Here is a 16,285-nt window from a genome sequence, read left to right as displayed (position 1 = left end):
TCATCATCAGTAAATCTGTGATCAACCTTGTGGTTTTTTGACGAAAGCTGGAAACGCGCATCGATTTAGATACTTAGGCCGGTTACACACTGGATGCGTCGCGCGAGCGTGTCAGCTGCGTGGCATGTCCGTTTATATTCCGGCTCCCATGTTAACAGGTTAGAGCTAACACACTGCCTGCGTGACACGCACGTCTGTTGGAAGCGTTTCCAGGCAAAATAGAATAGGAAAAGATGTTTATATGTCATTTAGACACAAATGCATATTAATAAATGACATGTTGATGTTTGAAAGTCTCTAGGTTTTGATATACATGCAGATATAAATGTAATTAAAATAAAAAATCTAATATTGCACCTGTCAATACAGAACGAAATATTCTGTAGCCTATTTTGCCGTCAATACTGCCGACGTTGTCTTTGCTGTAATCAAATCAGTGTATATTTATGTTTAACATGGTATTTCATTTTATCAATGGGAAACATACATGTGTCCAGACAAGGCTAGCAGCAGCAGCAGCACCGCGTCAAACACGTTTCTGGTGTGTAAAGACATAGAAAAATCCACGCAGCCGCCACGCAGCTGACACGCAACAGAAACGCCACGCTCACGCCACGCAGGCAGTGTGTAACCGGCCTTACATCTGGCTTGACCTAGTCTTACCTCCTCAGCCTGGCTTGGCCAACGTTAAACGCACAAAAAAAAAAAAAAACAGGTCGCACTGACGAGACTATGCCAAGCCTACATTTTTTGTTATCCTGGTTTTCTTAATTCTGCTTTTGAGAAATAGCCCTCTGGTGAGGCTGACACTGGTCACAGTTTAGAAGGGGTAAACACAACTGTGTGCCATCTGAAATCTCACAACAAAGACCCAGCTGCCACTATCGGCAAAATCCCATTTCACAGTTAAATCTATATTTTTTTCAATGTTCGTGATAACCACCTTGTCCACAATGGATAAGAAACGTATACTGCCTAGAAAGTATATGCTTCCTGGTGAGAGTGCCAGCTTTGTTAAGGGTATCGTCTGTCATTGTTACAACTTTGACAAATGCACCCAAGAAGCGCACATTTCCCCCCCAATTCACTTTTGGCACATTGCAAGCATTACCAAAGGAAACAAATGAATTTTACTCATTAGGTCCATCTGTGGCTTACATAATATGCATGAGTGTAGGTGTTTGTGAGTTTGAATAGAGCAGCCGAAACCAATTAGTTTGTGGGGCCGAGAGAAGAACCTCTGTGGACTTCATTAAACTGTTAGTGGGTAATCACTACGAGCCCTGCATTTCCTCAAACATAACATCAAATTAGACCCAACATATATATCTTTGGACCTAAAATTGGTCACAGAGATAACTCCTGTAGATACCAGGACTTCCTAATATATTTAACAAGCTGACTATTGATGTGAGCTAAGATGTAATCTATGTGGGAAAACAGAGAAGTGTTGACTGGATGCAGTGAACAGCAGCCGCCCTGCTTCTCTTTAAGCACTTTGTAACCAACAACCTTACAGGAAGGACCTCAGAATCAACTGAGAGAGGCTGAGATTTTAGTAAATGAGCCGTGGTCCATTTCATTTGTGGGGAAAGCAAAAGTATTGAGATAGGAAACATTTAACCTTAAAAATGGTATCACAGATAAAATCACATCAGGTATTTATTCAATGCAGGGCCAGTGGTAGGAATCATACAGTTACTGTAAGGGCTTTTTTCACAGCAGACATTTGGCCTTGTCAAAGACGGCCATAACACCAACGATAGCTCTGTTCAAGCGCCCAAGTGATCCATGACAGTGTGATCAGAACTGCCTCTCGGACACTTCTGTCTCAAACCCCACTCTCACACATATTTTCGACGTCGGATTTTTGTTGGACCAAAAGAAAAGCGTGTTTGATTTCTCTCTCAAGCTCTCTTTTTACATTTGTTGCACAAACTTGCAGCACTTTTTGTGTATCTGTCTACAAATGCCTTCCGTGACAGACGTGGTCGGACAACACATCATACCAACTACTTCTTTTCGAGCAGGACGAAAATGGAAATGCGGCACAAGAACGAGATAGGTAGGTTTAGGAAAAGATCGTAGGTGGGGTTACAAAATGTATGTTTTAGTGACACGCATGACAACCGTAGCACACGAACCCCGGTCTCTTGGGTGAAAGTCTTGTATTGTTTGACCTACCCACCATCCCAATCTGCATCCTTATGCAGATTTTTGGTCTTTTATATAATTCGCTACCATTGCCGCCCTACATATTACGTAATATTACTGCGCTGAGGTCGAGCTACTGCTATGCCGGGGGCGTTCCATACAGACTCTAAAGGGTGATTTTTGCGTCTGTATCTGACGCTGAGAGCCACTGACCAAGCGTCAGTATTTGACGAGTTGGGAATGAGAATGGGTTGAAAATTGTGCAAAGATACGTAACGACATAGTTTTGTGACAGGACTTTTACTTCAGCTACTTGTTTTCCCAATGACAGGGTGGCGAAATGTGACAGTAAACTCAACAAACCGCCGAGCTCAGTGCTGCTGTGAGCGTAGCGAGTGTGTGGTTGAGCGAGAGGGAGAGAGTGATGGCGGATGCGCTCAGTGCAGACAGCTGTTGGCGATCGGAGCGGAAATTAGCAGTAAAGTTGTAAATGTACAGCGCAGGTTTCCTCAAGACCCAAGTAAAGTTCCTGTGTCTTGCTACCCAGCTACTGGGTAAAGTGAAGCTGATTAGCATCAACCTCAGGCCATAGAGGCAAAATAAAGTTGCATAGTTATAGTGATGGCCAAATGAGCCCAGGGTTGAAAGCACATTGAATTGCCATTCCTTGAGCCTTTTTCTTTAAAACAAGAGCGCCATCTAGTGTGGTCAACAAATACAAATAATGGTTCATGAAGCTTCATTTGGACATCTCCACCCAGTTACCTAGCTGCCTTATGAAGCGCGGTACGTGGTCGTTCCCACGTAGGAGGGGCTTTGAGTTTGACCGTGACCAAGACCTGACATACCGATGAACAATTTGCAGCAATTTTTGCAAACCTTTTTTATTTTATTTATAGCAGCAGCTGTAGAATAGAACTCATTCTTAAGATATAACCAAAAGTAGTACAAAAAACAAATTCATACATAGTATCTAAAAGCAGCATGAACAGGCATTTATACCACCGCAGCATGAACATCCTTACATACACACAGTCTCACTTATTGAGCAATCCCTCAATGGACTATCAGTTCAGTTCAATAGTAGTAATGGTAACAGCAGTTGCAGTAACTGCAATAGTTGTAGTATTACCAGCAGTAGTAATTGTAGAAGGCTAATTGACTTGGCAGGGTAGTAGTAGCAGTCGTAGTCTTAGCAGGACTAACAGTAGTAGTAGCAGCTGTAGTAGGCCTGTATTAGTAGTAGGATAAGTATCAATAGCAACCCTAGTAGCAGCAGCAGTATCAGTCACAGTCGTAACAGTAGCATTATCAGAGTCCACTGCAAAGCAAACCTCCTCAGTGTGACATTGTGTATCCTTTTACATGGCATAATAGCCACTGACTCTCTACTCTATACAAATGCACACTGAAACACTCCTCATGTTTACAAGCAGGCTGAAAGTGGATCATTTATCCAAACACAGTGAAAGGTAATCTAACCTACGCAGGCAAATCTAATTAGGCTGGAGCCAGTAAAGTTACTTCAGCCCAGCGGAGGTGTTTATATGAGGGCTGCTCAGCTGGAGTGAAAGCCAAACTTCTATTACTGATGTTATTAGGCAGCATGTAAACACACTCACTTACCTACTCAATGGCTCCCTCATTCACTCAGTCACTCAGCCACCTATTCAACCACGGTCATCTGAAACGGGCAAATAGCTCAGTGTGCTTTTGAGGCAGCGGAGGGCTCTTAAGCACTAAAAAGATGATATCTGTGCCCTTATTTTTTGCTCCATGTTACATGTCTCTTATGCACTTGAATATGATAATGTACTGTATATTAGTCCATATAAATGAACATACTCATTTTAAGGTAATATATGGAAATTATTTATTTCTATAGACCAATATTACATGGTGTGATACAATATCAGGAAAGCAGTGTAAGCCCTGTTGAGAAAATTATACCTCAGGGCATTACAATGAGTCACATATACAGTAACACTAACCCTAGAGGCCCCAATGGAAATGTTACAAGTAACAAAATGTAAATGCAGAGTAACAACACAATGTAAAAAACAAACAACAAAAAAACTGCATGACCCATTTCAACTCCTCTATAGTTATTATAAGGGTATGATGAAAGCGGTTTTATGATCTGGGCTCACTTGCACACATGCTCCCTCCTTCCTTCCCTCACACACTCACTCCCTCTCTCCGGTGACGCCGGAGCCTGAGGCCGGCCTCCCTCTACCGAGAGCCAATTGCGGCGCGCCGAGCAGGCGAGCCTTCATGAGCCGACCCCCCTAATTTGACTGGTATAACATACCCATCTCCGATCATGTGACGGTTTAAGCGAACTAGCAGCCGTCTGGAGAGAGAGTGATCGCGTGTGTGTAAGCGTGTGTGTGTGTGTGTGTGTGTGTGTCTGTGTGAGAGAGAAAATGTGGAGGCGTACAGCAACGCAAAGACCGTGATGTGGAGTTACATTGCCATTACGCACTATTACGCACTGACAGCTACTTTCAAAAGAAGAGCGCACGTCGCCGAGAAGCGGAGTTTTGGATTCCTCGCATATACAAGTGAGTCTAAGAAGGGACGCTGGTGTGATTTAATACAGCTTTTCTATTCGTGCATGTGTGTATTCTGTCTCTCATTGCGGAGTAGCCTACAGCGGGAAGCGTGGCTCTGTTGAGTGAATGTAGAGGAATTTGGTATCTCATACAGGCTACTACATATTTGATACATATTCTCACAATATCTGTACCACGTGTAACTATAATATTGGGACTTGGAGATTTTTCTGTGATCTGACTAGCTGTCACGGTGTTAAATCCCGAGTTAACCTCCATAACTGATTATTCATGCAGCATGGTGAGCGCATCATGCTGTCAAAGCCTCTTTGATGTTTCAGGGCGGCAGGGTTACCATAGGGCAAGTGACTCAAGCCAAAGTATTCCCAAACTCTCTTCCTAAACTTTTTTCCCCGTGAGGTATCGCCCCGGCACGGCAGCAGTAGACCCCATGTGATTTATGACAAAAGCAACCATATCTGAGTCGAATTTTGGCATTATAGATCACTAAAATTACATAACTAACTGAAGGTGGGAAACAAAAGCAGTGAGACCTTATAGGGACAGTTGTCTTTAACGGCCTGTGATTTTGATAGCCTAGTCAATGACGTAGTAGTAATAATATTAATAATGACAATCCGATTAATCTAGTAATTTCCCCTGGACTACATGAGGTTGTGCACCCTCTTTACAGAAGAGGGCGCACCATCAGTCTTTTTTTTTTTCGTTGCTCATGCAATACACATTTTTCAATTTCACCTTTTAATGTTTTAAAGGGGATTTTATTGTCATATTTAATCATTGCCTCTAAGGGCATCTGTTAATGCCTTTTATTTTTGATCCATGTAAATATAGATCCGTTGTATTGTTTATGGTTTATTTGCTGTATAAAAACAGACACTAAATCCTCCACTCAACGTCCTATTGAAATCTGTTGATCTTGATGAAATATAACCGTGTTAACCACTCCCTTTACCTCTCTGGTGTACATGCACCTTGGTAGTCTGCAGCACGTTTATTAGGTGAACTTTGTAGTTTTAACCAGAGACCATATCAATGTGTATGTCTCCAAAAGTTGCAAAACTTGCAAAACATTGCAAAAAAAAAATTCTATCAGGCTAAAGACCACTGGAGAGAAATAAGTAGAAACACATCATAAAATGACAGCAGAACCATGTGGCTTTAATGTTAGAAGTGGTGAGAAATGGGAACCCCTGATTCCATATGGTCAACTTGAAGTCTGAACCAGCAGCTGCAGCGTTTATACACACACACACACACACACACACACACACACACACACACACACACACACACACACACACACACAGTCTTCAAATTCCACTTCCTTCACACGTGATTGACTTTCCTTTTGAAGTGCCTGCACACTTCTTGAACCAGCAGCAGGTAGTGCATGAAGACCAATTTCAGTCTTTCTGCTGGTTTATTTATATTGAAACAGCATCAACTTCAGGGATGGTATTGGAAAACATTAACCCCAGATCAGACTAACCTGGCTGAGTGGTTTCTGTGTTGTCATGCTGCATTTGCTGGGAGTCATGATCACTCCAAGTGCACAAACCTGTTAACTGTGAAGTTAGATTTAATTCAAACGTAATTAAAATCAACAAAGTCAGAGTAGGTGGTCACCTTTCATACAAAAACAATGTAGTTTGGGCTGGCATGCGGTCCAATTCAAAGACAAATTTCTTCCATTGCCATAGCTGATGAACACACTCATTTGTCTTTTGCAGGAAGAATACCGAAGCGTTTCATCAACATTTAGCCAATCTCCAGCAGAACAGATTGATCTTCAGAGCAGAGTCCATTTGCCATTCATCCGCACAGGAATGGTGGATCACTTGCCGCTTGGTGAGGAGACCTTCCTGTGTTATACCGGCTCCCCGGGGTCTGACTACAACTGCCCCGGTCGCCACGCCAGTGGTGGTGCATTGCCGGGCATCATGGTAACTGACGCATGCATTTACGACCACCACCACCACCCCTACCAAGGGGTGACGCTCTCCTCCTCCCCTCTCCTCTCGGAGGATGACCTCAGCGACTCCTCCAGCCCTCGTTCCTCCCTCTGCTCCAGCCCCGAGTCCTCGTCGCCCACGTTGTGCCACGTCCTCGGCTCCAGCTACGAAAGCAGGAGCAGCAGGAGCAGTGGGAGCTGTAGCTCCTCAGGCGGAGAGAGTCAAGACAGCCTGCTGGACCTCCTCCTCTCGCATACTTCCCTCACCACCTCAATAAGCTCTAATGCCAGCAGCAGCTCTCACTCTTCCTCTCTATCCCTATCCTCCCCACCCTCATCTGACCCTGTTTTGTCCATGGGCCTGGCCTGGGAGTCCAAGAGGGAGCAGCGGTTTACTCTCCTCCATCAGCAGGCCAAAGAGGACTGTTACGAGTTCCCTGTCTTCCTGGACGAGCTGCAGGATCCTGCGGCGCTCCTCTTTCAGCCCACCTTGGAGGAGATCGAGGAGTTCCTTGAGGAGAACATGGCGGTGGCAATGGAGAAAGAAGAGGAGGGGAGCGATGAGGCGATGTCACCAATGCCCGAGGATGCAGAGGCGGAACGTACGACGAGATTAGCAGAAGAACTGGTATCACAGAACTCAGATCAGACTGTGCCCGTGGCTCATTCTCCACTCTCCTCCTACACAGAGACCAAACATACACCATGTGCATTTGACATGGACAGCTCACCATCATCAGTGGATGTTACTAGTTCTAATTCTACTAGTAGTGTTGATGCGATCAAACAGGAGGATTGTGGTTCACCAGCAGCCTCATCAGAAGGTACCAGTACCTCCAGTGTGCCTGTAATCCTACAAATCCAGCCCATACAGATCAAACAAGAGCCCAACCTTAGTGCCATATCAGATGCTGTGCAAACCCAACTGCCCAAAACCCAATCCCAGCCAAACCAGGCCCCGTCGGACATCAAAATCGCCCAACTCCTGGTCAACATCCAGGGGCAGACCTTTGCCTTGGTGCCTCAGCTGCTTTCCCCAACAAACCTTACTGGCTCAAGCAAAAATGGAAGCATCGTTTCGCCCAAATTTGTGCGGATCGCACCAGTGCCCATTGCTGCAAAACCCATTGGGCTTGGGGAAGGCGGATTAGGCGGAGGCTCAACTGCAGGGGTTCTCGTTGGAGGTCAGAGGTACCAGAAGAGTGCAGTTGCAGACCTTATTAAAATGCACAAGTGCTCTTTTCCTGGCTGTAATAAGATGTACACCAAGAGCAGCCACCTAAAAGCCCATCTGAGGAGGCACACGGGGGAGAAGCCCTTCGCCTGCACGTGGCCCGGCTGTGGATGGAGGTGAGCAAAACCAAAGGTCTTCTTAGAGCAGCCATTGACCGAAAAGATAAAGACAAATAAGAGCTATGTTAGAACACTCTTGCTACCTCCAGACTTACACACATTGCAACCTAGAACTGATCAACGTTTAGATGAGTAAATGGAGATTAATTAATAGATTGATGGGTGGATAAAATATACAGTACACAGAGTGCAGCTAAATGTATATGCAATGCATTTGCAGTGTTAAGTGTATATACTATGTTTATCAAGATTACAGTAACCTGGGTTATCAACTTCCGCTTTGGACTCATATACAGACATTTGAAGATAAACGTGGATAATTGACTTTTCAAATGTGTATAGACTTTGAAGAGATGTGTAATGAGTTTGTCATGCAATTAACGGTGATTAAGGTGTTCTTTATTGTGGGGTCATTACAGATAAGAAGAGACTGTGACACTCTTTAGGAAAGGACAGAGCTTAATCCACCGAGTGCAATCGGATGGAACGATTTTATTGTTTGTTTGTTGAACTCCTTTCTGAGGGCCAAAACATGTTGGAAGGTTTTCATCCTTTTTCACAGAAACAGAAAAAAGGCAGAAGTCCTTTACATTATTACACTGAGTGTCTTTAATCTCACCACTTTAAAATATATTGTTTTAAAGGAGAGGTAAAAGGTTTAATGGGGACATAAATATGTGTTAAATATAGGATTCAGGAGGTTTAGTAGATGGATAGATAGATAGATAGATAGATAGATAGATAGATAGATAGATAGATAGATAGATAGATAGATAGATAGATAGATAGATAGATAATGGTTGGGAGGGAAAGGAGAAAGGGGGCATATTGAGGGAAACAAGTCTATTCAAGATGGTTAAAATTATATTCTACATGCTGGCCCCACTATCTGTGTGTTTGTGTACCATGGTTTAAGTTATAGATTAGATAGAACGCTTTTTGAAGTCTTCTGCAGGCAGACTTTGCCCCCTGCCAGTTATTACACTTGTTTGCTTACTGTCTGCAACCACTTCACACACACACACACACACACACACACACACACACACACACACACACACATTCATGCAGCAGAGACGTGTGGTTATTGCAGAGTCAAGTTCAAAGTTTTCACCTGGCACCCAGAATTAATTTTCAAACCACAATGCATTTTTAAAACACTCCTTGGCTGCAAACTGGTACTGTAATTTTTCTGTTCTGTCCTATAATCATTGCCTTTATCCTGCTTGTGTGCATGTCTTTCTACACATGGACAGAGGCAGGGTTAGGTTAGGAGTGAACCAGATAACTTTGGCCAGCCTTAGCAGACACTTTATCAGCACTCTGTGAGGACGAAGTACTGCACCTGCAGCCACTTCAAACCCCGCCAGATGTGACACTTTGCGCATTATGTCTGGGCTTGTATCCAAGTATTTGTAAGCACATTACATAATATCAAGTTATTCTGGACAAAAACTTAAATGTGTCATTAGACCCTTATGCATTGTTTAAAGTTGGCTTAAGGCAAACACAGTTTTTTTTTTGTCACATTAGATAAAGGAATTATGTTTTTTAATGCATTTGTAGAATACACTTTTTTCCTTTTGAGAGCATTTGTAATGGCATCAAGCTTACAATGATTGTGGTGCGTTTAAAGAGCTGTTTTGACATTTTGGGCAATATGTTTAGCCAAGCCAAATGTTTCCCCATTTGCAGTCTTTATGCTAAGCTAAACCAATGAAATCTGGCTCAAGGTACTTAGCAACAGACATGAGAATGGTAACGATATTCTCATCTAACTCTCTGCAATAAAGTGGAAAAATGGCATTTCCCAAAATGTAGAATTATTCTTTTAATTTGGCTTTTTGGATCTTGAAAGTCTACTTAACTGGGCAACTACAAACACAAGAAGTACATGTAACTTAAAATGTAACTTACACTTATACACAGAATCAGTTTTTATGTACTGCAGTCCAAAGTACAAACGTCCTGAAGTACAAGCAGGGACAGATAACATCACAATAGAACCAAACCACAACAACAGACACACAACATACAGGAATCGGAGGCTAATAGAATCATAACAAATAATTGCACCGGCATTTCTCTTTTAAAACTGGTTTCAAAGTATTTCTAGAGAGGGTAAAGGTTCCAAATAAAATAATAATAATAATAATAATACCCCAAGCCCTCCCCAAACAACACTTCTGCAGTCTTTACATGACAGCAGCAATATACTGTATTATGCAGTTGCCCTTTCCTTGCTCCTCTCCCTCTTGGCCAGGAAATGAAGGTGAGCTGGGGAGTCAGGCACCTCCTCAGAATAGATCCATGTGTTTGCCCCTCTGAAGTAGAGAGGAGTGGTATTTCATTGGCTGGACTCCTTCATATAACTCAGTGAAAGTTATATTTCTTACTTTGCCAATTTTTTTTTTTAAGCTTTTAGGGCATGTATCCCTCTCTTTCTCTCTGGCTGTAGTTTATGGTCGCGCTCATGTACAGATCTGGATACACAGACAAAGTCACATGTGAACACTTAAACTAATGCAGGCAACTCGGACCTGCATGGAAACTTTCACGTTAGGTTTGCGTTGGAGGGCTGAGCTCAAACCCCAAACCGTTTGCTGTAATAACACTGTGACGTGGGTGTACTCTGTAGCTGTCATCAGGGCACTGGTGTGTTGTATTTGTCAGCCAGTGCATTTATCGTCACAACAAAACTATGTTGTTGGCTGGTGACAGAGCTGTCACATGATTTAGCATTACATTTGGACAAATGGAGCTTAATTGACGTGTGACAAGAGAGAGTGAATACCTTACTCTCAGTCAGTTATGATATGTTATTGATCCTCCTGGGAAACAGCGAGATTTGGGTCATCCAGAAAACAGCCTCTGTGGGGCTAGAAAGGATCCAGTGTCCTGCTAAAGAACAAATTGAGGAACTGAATCCAGCTCCTCTGGTTTAATGATATCCATTTTGGAAACCAAGTCAACAGAGGTTTTATGGTTGCTTGTGTGTAGTTTTGCATGTCGGAGGCAAACATCTGTTATTGATTAGTGCTGTCATGCAGTAATGTAATTTTCTTTTACAAAAGAGACAAGGGAAAAAAAAGATGACAGATGAACTCTGTACAGTATGTGTGCTTGCCAATATCTCTGTTACTGTATCCAGGTGTGTTACCAACCTGACAGCCCCACCTTTCATGCCTATTTTCACTGTTGGCAGTTTAGTAACAAGCCAGAACAAAGCTTGAGTATGTGTTTCCCATCGCACCTGCACTAATATGTATACTGTGTCGTGCTACACCCACGCCAAGCTGCCCCAAGGACTTAAGGTGCAAGTGAAAAACACATTCAAGTGATCAACAGAAGTGCCCTCCACCCCTTGGAGTTATGAACTCAGTGAGCTTGTCCACCATCCTTGGAACATATGGAGCAGAGAAACCTTAGGAAGTGTGATGAGGAAGGGAGGAATAAAGCAAGATAAAGCAAAAGTTAGGTGGTGGGGGCTATGAGAAAGAAGAGGCACATGATCTGTAAAAAAAAAAAAAGAAATGGCTTAGAAGAACAACCAGGCTGTCCATAAGACTAAATGCCTGTTCTGTTGAAAGATCCTCCCCGGTGCTTTATGTTATAGTTGGGCTGAGGCCCAGTGTGAGTCAGTAGAATAGCAGTACATGGTTTCTATCATGCCCCAGCTTGAAGCTGATATAGTACAGCTTAGGGTGTATGTGTGCATGTGCGTGTGCATGCACAAATTACCATAAGGAACAAATGTACAGTCACATAACGTACAGAGCAGAAAGAGACTGATGTGGTTTTAGATTTGTATCTCGATAATGACATGCCTCTTGGTGTGGATTAAGAAGCCCTAATAATCCCTTTTAACATCTGTAATATTCATACGACAGACAAGTCAACACAAAGTTATTTTGCCTGAAGGCTTTCCTCCCTCGTTGTATTTCTTTGTGTTAAATCGGCAGTATTTTATGATAGGATTATATTCAGAATGGATCAAATGGCATTTGCGGAAGAGGTCACTTAAAGCGACGAACCCAAAGAGAATTATCATTGGACTGCAGCTCATTGTTTTTGTTAGCAAAACATTTTTAGCATTCTAACATGACACAAAAAAGATGGGGAACAAGGTAAATGAAAGTACTTAGCACCAGCATGTTAGCATTGCCATTGTGAGCATGTTAGCATAGTGACATTAGCATTTAACTCAAAGCACCGTTGAGTCTGGGTATAGTCTCACAAGGCCGCATTACTGTAGACTCTTGATGTTCAGCGCGGTCGGGGCGGTGTGGACTGCAATATGCCGCAACTGCGGCCTGGGCTAATGTGCGCGGAGGGTACAACGCCTAGCTGTGCACCTCAAAGATTTTTTTAACAACTCGAACACCGCGTTGCAATGATTGGATACGGAAGAGAGGAAGTCTCTCTGACAGCTGCCCTGACAGTTCGCTGCGACCATGAGCACCGTCCGCAGCACCCCGACCCCGCTGAACGCCAGAGGCATGAAACCGTTTTTAGTCTTGTTAAATTGGTGACTGAATATCTGTACTACTTGGAGCATTATGAGCTCCTGTCATAAGAACATCACCTGGGCATGTAAAAAGGTAAATAGAAGCAGGGCTACCACCTATAAAGTAAGCTCAGATATAAGCTTTACATTAAGCCAGATATTCTCAGGCTTTCTGTCTTACTACAGGCCATGTCAACATGAGATGCAGGTTAAAAAGATCTCAATACCAATCAATCAACCAAATGAGTCCTTAAGTCTGAGTGTTTGTTTTGAGCTTCTTAGCTTTTCAGATTACAGGTTTTAGTTTTATAAGCTCTGTCAGTTATCTTCTTATTATTGGTCCATTAAAATGATGAATAGGCCGGTTGTGTAATCCATGTGTAGAGTGGAAATAAATGTGAGTGACATCTTTATCATTCTGTGATTTATCGCCTCCATGTCTTTAGTCGGCCGCTGCTTCTGTAAATGTGCCAGGAAACAAATCCGTGTTACAGATTAATCTGATTTAAACAGCTTTACTAATATATTCAGACACAGACAGATATATGTTTTGGAAGCCTCCTAGGTTAAAACTGAATACTTAACTTGGACATACATTAATACCGGTAGAAAACAATTGCACATGCATGCATACTCACATGCATATACATACATACATACATACTGTACATATGCATGCTTACATCCTTGCATTTGTAACTTAATTTACGTATCTTAATTAGGCTACATAACAAACAAGCTTACTTTAACCCAAACCTGAAAAAGAAGATCTTTTCCTAAACCTAATCAAGTAGTTTTGTGTGAATTCACAATGTCTAAAACTGTGACCATGTGTCCGACGAGGAGTTGCTATGTTGTTTGCAGTCATGTTATTCCTATGATGGGCGATTCAGATGGAGGGCTGGAAAGCTAAATGGATCGGAGTAATTTTGTTAGTAATATTGCCTGGAAGAAAGTTTGGTCTTTACCACAAATGTTTCTTCTAACAAAATAATGTAAAAGAAGTGCCATTTAAGTTGATCCATAGATTCTATCCAGTGAAACGTTTCTTACAATAGTTAAAGAATTAGATGTAAATTGTTAGTTCTGTAAGTGGTGGTGGTGGTGATGGCGCAAACATGCCTTTGGTGTGAGAGACCTGGGTTCGATTCCCACTGTGATACGTTAACCATCGTGTCCCTGAGCAAGACATTTAACCCCTAGTTGCTCCAGAGGCGTGCGACCTCTGATATATAGCAATTGTAAGTCGCTTTGGATAAAAGCGTCAGCTAAATGACATGTAATGTAAATTAATTCCTGAAATTTCTTCGTTTGTTACATACAAATGTAAGTTAAGTAATCAAGGTAAAAAAGTTGACTTTCAGGACACGGATCCCCTGGATGAAAGTCATTTGTTTGTTTGACCCAACCATCCACCTCAACCATGTACCTTGCACATACATACATACTTATGCACACATACATACATAAATAGCATACACATACATACTCAAGCACACACCTACATACTAAGCATGCACATGTACACTTACTCAAGCATACACATATACTCACACTCATATTCCCTCATACATTCTCACGTTATGCATGCATGTGCATGTATGTATATGCACAGGGGTGTCGGGGGTTGGAAATGGGACTGAGTACCCAGAGCCCTCGTGAGGAGAGCCCAAAAAGATGAAAAATGAATAGCTGTGGATGCGGGAAGGGGAACATAAAGAATGCCTTTCTACAGGGCCCAGAATTTTCTGCTAAGCCCCTGTATATGCATGAGAGTGTGCAAGTGGTTAGTACTAGTAAATATGTATGTGCAAGTCAAGTATTCAATTTTGGCCAAGGCGGCTTCTCATATATATTCACACACACACACACACACACTCACACACCTATATAACAGGCACTACGCTATCATCCTCTTAACCCTTCGCTGTCATGAGATCCAAGCTGACTGGAGCCCATAGAGACCAGAGCAGAGCAGGCCAGGAATAGACTGGGCTTGGATTTGTAGTACTCATGTGTTGAGCTAAATATGGGAGGCCTCTTTAACTTCACAGGGAAGACACAGGGCAAAACGCATGTTCAGTGCATACATAGCGTCACACCTCTCAGATTACCCTCATATAATAGCTTGACATGGCTTTAATGTGATTTGGCAGCTTGAAGCATGACTGCATCCATTATTTTTATATAGGAAGTGCTGTACAGGTTGATTTATGCACAGAGGTGGGAGTATTTCAAAATGACAGAGAAACAGTCAATTTTTCAGGGTTTTACATTACTGAGTGTACATTGGAAGTAACGAGTGGGGACGTATTGTTAAAGATGCTTAATGTTTTTGTATAAATTTGATAAATCACATCCTTGGTTTCCTCCCGGCAGATTCTCCCGGTCCGACGAGCTGTCCCGACACCGCCGCTCCCACTCGGGAGTGAAACCATACCAGTGCATCGTCTGTGAAAAGAAGTTTGCCCGCAGCGATCACCTGTCCAAACACCTCAAAGTCCACCGCTTTCCACGAAGTAGCAGGACAGGACGCTCTGCAAACTGACTCTTCTGACCCCACTCTGACAGACTGACGCTTAAGCCGGAGAGGGGGCTGTGCTCGTGTACGTGCGTGTGTATATGACGAAAGACAGAGGACGGGGGGGGGGTAGAAGTCCAAACACGTCCGCGCAGGACTCTTGAGCTTGTGTGTGTTTATGTCCAAATGTGTACATGTGACGTACATTCATGGTACTGTTCTAATTTATTGGGTGGCGAGGAAAAGACTGTAAAAACTAACGTGAAAACAGAAAACTGTTACTTGACACAACACCCTCACAGGTGGAATAAGCTTCTTGTATATCACAATTTCTTTTTTTTTGTCTCACTCAAATCTTGTAGCTGATCTAATTTGAAGAAATATTTGCTACTCATAGTATTTTTACCCTTTGAGGTGTGTGTTATTGGTATCGCTGGAGTCAAAAGCCTTATATAAATAAATAAAAAATGCATCACTAAGGGGTCTGCTACTATTTAAAAAAAAAAAATTACCTTCCTGGAGCCAAATGATGTTTTAAACTAAATAGCAAAAATTCATCGCTCAATGGCTTGAATTGAATTTGTTTGCCCAAGAACAAGAGCTTACTGGACATTGGGAACTGTTGGGGCCTTCTTCTATAGACGGCAGATTAAATGATGCATCAACATTCCTGTAGCTTTGAGTAAGTGTCTTTGTTGCCTTTGAGTCTCACTACAGGAAACAAACACTGTAGTAACCTCAAACACAAGAACAATGTTCATGTTGAATTACTGCTCACCAACAAAGATCATGTCACTCTGCAATTTGCACTGGCACACATGACATTTCGTATTGTCTGCCCACACTCAGTATATTGTGTAGTTATAGTCTGACTTGATCCACTGTTCTGTAACACCTTTTTTGTCTCATCTGGTCAAGAGACTGCTCATCAGAACATTATTATGGTCTGTTTGAATCAAAACAAAATGGGGTGCAGCTGCATCCAATTTATTATCTGCGGAATATTTCCATCCAAGTTTGAAAACATAAAAAGTATTTACGGAAGTATGCCTGTTGTTCAGTCTCTCATGACTCGTATAACTCATGATATATCACAACATTTGTTTTCTGGTTTTGTGATGCCATCTCATTTATTGCTTCATGTCACTTTATTGACTTTATGTCACTGCTGTCAAAAGAAATAAGTAAAATAATGCAAGATGGTAAATTCACATTGCTAA

General features: G+C 42.4%; 1 protein-coding gene across 2 annotated transcripts; it reads left to right on the top strand.

Moving 5' to 3' along the window:
* Nucleotides 1–4,474: 4,474 nt before the first annotated feature.
* Nucleotides 4,475–15,134, top strand: LOC120559355 (Krueppel-like factor 15). 2 transcript variants are annotated; one of them, XM_039801011.1, is made up of 3 exons: nucleotides 4,475–4,718; nucleotides 6,464–8,034; nucleotides 14,924–15,092. In XM_039801011.1, exons 2-3 carry the CDS (start codon nucleotides 6,560–6,562, stop codon nucleotides 15,090–15,092), a joined length of 1,644 nt encoding a protein of 547 aa, XP_039656945.1. In that variant the 5' UTR covers nucleotides 4,475–4,718; nucleotides 6,464–6,559. The 2 variants fall into 2 exon arrangements, with proteins under 2 accessions (XP_039656945.1, XP_039656946.1); XM_039801012.1 differs by lacking the exon at nucleotides 4,475–4,718 and having other exon boundaries at nucleotides 6,560–8,034; nucleotides 14,924–15,134.
* Nucleotides 15,135–16,285: the final 1,151 nt, after the last annotated feature.

This window comes from Perca fluviatilis, chromosome 5, assembly GCF_010015445.1.
Source record: "Perca fluviatilis chromosome 5, GENO_Pfluv_1.0, whole genome shotgun sequence".
In the NCBI taxonomy this organism is placed as follows: Eukaryota; Metazoa; Chordata; class Actinopteri; order Perciformes; family Percidae; genus Perca; species Perca fluviatilis.
Note: the sequence above shows the minus strand (reverse complement) of the source record. Positions and strands in the feature narration are given on the sequence as shown.

What these genes read in the sequence shown, in the direction of transcription:
- LOC120559355 (XM_039801012.1), top strand. Translation starts at nt 6,560, where the DNA reads ATGGTGGATCACTTGCCGCTTGGTGAGGAGACCTTCCTGTGTTATACC. An exon ending in TGGCCCGGCTGTGGATGGAG is followed by an intron (nt 8,035 to 14,923) that starts GTGAGCAAAACC and finishes TCCTCCCGGCAG; the next exon opens with ATTCTCCCGGTCCGACGAGC.